Source organism: Sarcophilus harrisii, chromosome 5 (genome assembly GCF_902635505.1).
Source record: "Sarcophilus harrisii chromosome 5, mSarHar1.11, whole genome shotgun sequence".
Classification (NCBI taxonomy): domain Eukaryota; kingdom Metazoa; phylum Chordata; class Mammalia; order Dasyuromorphia; family Dasyuridae; genus Sarcophilus; species Sarcophilus harrisii.
Genome location: NC_045430.1, coordinates 85,044,693 through 85,047,021, shown reverse-complemented (window position 1 = coordinate 85,047,021; position 2,329 = coordinate 85,044,693). Strand labels below are relative to the sequence as shown.

The 2,329-nt window shown below is 39.2% G+C and overlaps 1 protein-coding gene across 1 annotated transcript; it reads left to right on the top strand.

Annotated features, from left to right (window-relative positions):
• Window positions 1-756: 756 nt before the first annotated feature.
• LOC100922751 (olfactory receptor 2AP1-like) lies at window positions 757-1,686 on the top strand. Its single transcript, XM_003772168.1, has one exon. The coding sequence runs from the start codon at window positions 757-759 to the stop codon at window positions 1,684-1,686; it is 930 nt and encodes a 309-aa protein (XP_003772216.1).
• The last annotated feature ends 643 nt before the right edge of the window (window positions 1,687-2,329 follow it).

The following is a 2,329-nucleotide window of genomic DNA, read 5'->3' as shown; positions in this document are numbered from 1 at the left end:
AATTTGGAAGGAGAAATAAACGTTTGCATTTTTATCAGCTGGCTGCGATTTTGGAGTAATTATTTATTTCAACTGAGACTAAGGCTGCCTCCAGAAAACCTTCACAGTAGATCCTATAATTTTCCCCAGTTTATAAATGAAGAAACTGAAACTAAAAAATATAAGTAACCTAACCAGAGCTATCAAATAGTAATACAGGAATTGAATTCAAGATCTTACTCACTCAAAGTCCAAAGCTCCGTCTATCATGTCTCAAGTTGCCCCAGAATCACAGTGCATTAATGGGATTAAAAATGAAAAGAACAGGATATCTAGGTGGTACAGTGGATAGAGTATGAGTCATGGAGTCAGGAAAACCTGAATTCAAATTTGACCACAGACACTAGCTATGTGACCCTGGACAATTCATTTAACTCCAAATGCCTTCAAAAGAAAAGAAAAAAGGGAGAGCAAATGATGAATATGTAAAATAAAGGCAAAAAAATCAGTAGTCACTCTGACAGGGGCTGAGAGAGAGATGGGAAGAACATAGCATGGAAAAGTCTTATGGATAAACTGTCTTGTACAAGGGACGCTTCCTAAGGGAAATGGAATTTGTGAGGAGCTGCCCATTAGCCTACTGGGCACAGGAAATGCAAATGAGATGATTCCAATAGCTCACTTGATTTTTCTCTCCTTATCTGACTTTTTCTCCTCCTCTCCAATCTACTCCACTTATTTCTTTCTTTTTCACCCTTAGATCCAGCAAGGGCAGCAATGAAAAATTTCACCACATTGACTGAGTTCATCCTTCTGGGACTGACAGATGCCCCTGAATTCCAAGTTGCAATATTCTTCTTCCTCTTTTTCACCTATATGTTCAGCATCTTTGGCAATCTGACCATCATCATTCTTACCTTGCTGGACTCCCATCTTCAAACCCCCATGTATTTCTTCCTTCGAAATTTCTCCTTCTTAGAAATTTCATTCACATCTGTTTTTACTCCCAGACTCTTGTTCAGCCTTATAACAGGAAACAAAACTATCAGTTTTGCGGGATGCTTCACTCAGTACTTCTTTGCCATATTTCTGGGAGCAACAGAGTTTTATCTTCTAGCTGCCATGTCCTATGACCGCTACGTGGCCATCTGCAAGCCTCTGCATTATACAACCATCATGAACATTAGAGTCTGCAACCAACTTGTCCTGTGCTCTTGGCTGGCTGGGCTCTTAATTATTTTATCACCAATCATCCTGACAAGCCGTCTGGAGTTCTGTGCATCCAATGTGCTAAACCATTATTACTGTGACTATGGGCCTCTCCTGCAGATTTCTTGCTCGGATACAACTTTCTTAGAGATAATTGACTTTATATTAGCACTGCTAACACTTACAATCACTCTTGTACTGGTGATTCTCTCCTACACAAACATCATCCAGACAATTCTTCGGTTTCCCTCTGCCCAACAAAAGAAAAAAGCCTTTTCCACCTGTTCCTCCCACATGATCGTTGTCTCCCTCTCATATGGTAGCTGCATCTTCATGTATGTTAAACCATCAGCAAAGGAAGGTATTTCTTTCAACAAAGGAGTAGCTGTACTTAATACCTCAGTTGCTCCCTTACTTAATCCTTTCATTTATGCTCTAAGGAACAAGCAAGTAATACAAGCATTCAAAGACATGGTCCGAAAAATCATGAGCATTTGATGAGAGACATGATTTAATCTTCTTTTTTTTTAATTATAGTAACTTTTTATTGACAGAATCCATGCCAGGGTAATTTTTTTACAACATTATCCCTTGCATTCACTTCTGTTCCGATTTTTCCCTCCCACCCTCCACCCCCACCCCTAGATGGCAAGCAGTCCTATATATGTTGAATATGTCCTAGTATATGCTAGATACAATGTATGTGTGCAGATCCAAACAGTTTTCTTGTTGCACAGGGAGAATTGGATTCAGAAGGTAAAAATAACCCGGGAAGAAAAACAAAAATGCAAATAGTTTACATTCATTTCCCAGTGTTTTTTCTTTGGGTGTAGCTGCTTCTGTCCATCATTGATCAATTGAAACTGAATTAGGTGTCTTTGTCAAAGAAATCCACTTCCATCAGATTACATCTTCATACAGTATCGTTGTTGACGTATAATGATCTCTTGGTTCTGCTCACTTCACTTAGCATCAGTTCATGTAATTCTCTCCAAGCCTCTCTGTATTCATCCTGCTGGTCATTTCTTACAGAACAATAATATTCCATAACATTCATATACCACATTTTACCTAACCATTCTCCAATTGATGGGCATCCACTCAGTTTCCAGTTTCTAGCCACTACAAACAGGGCTGCCAC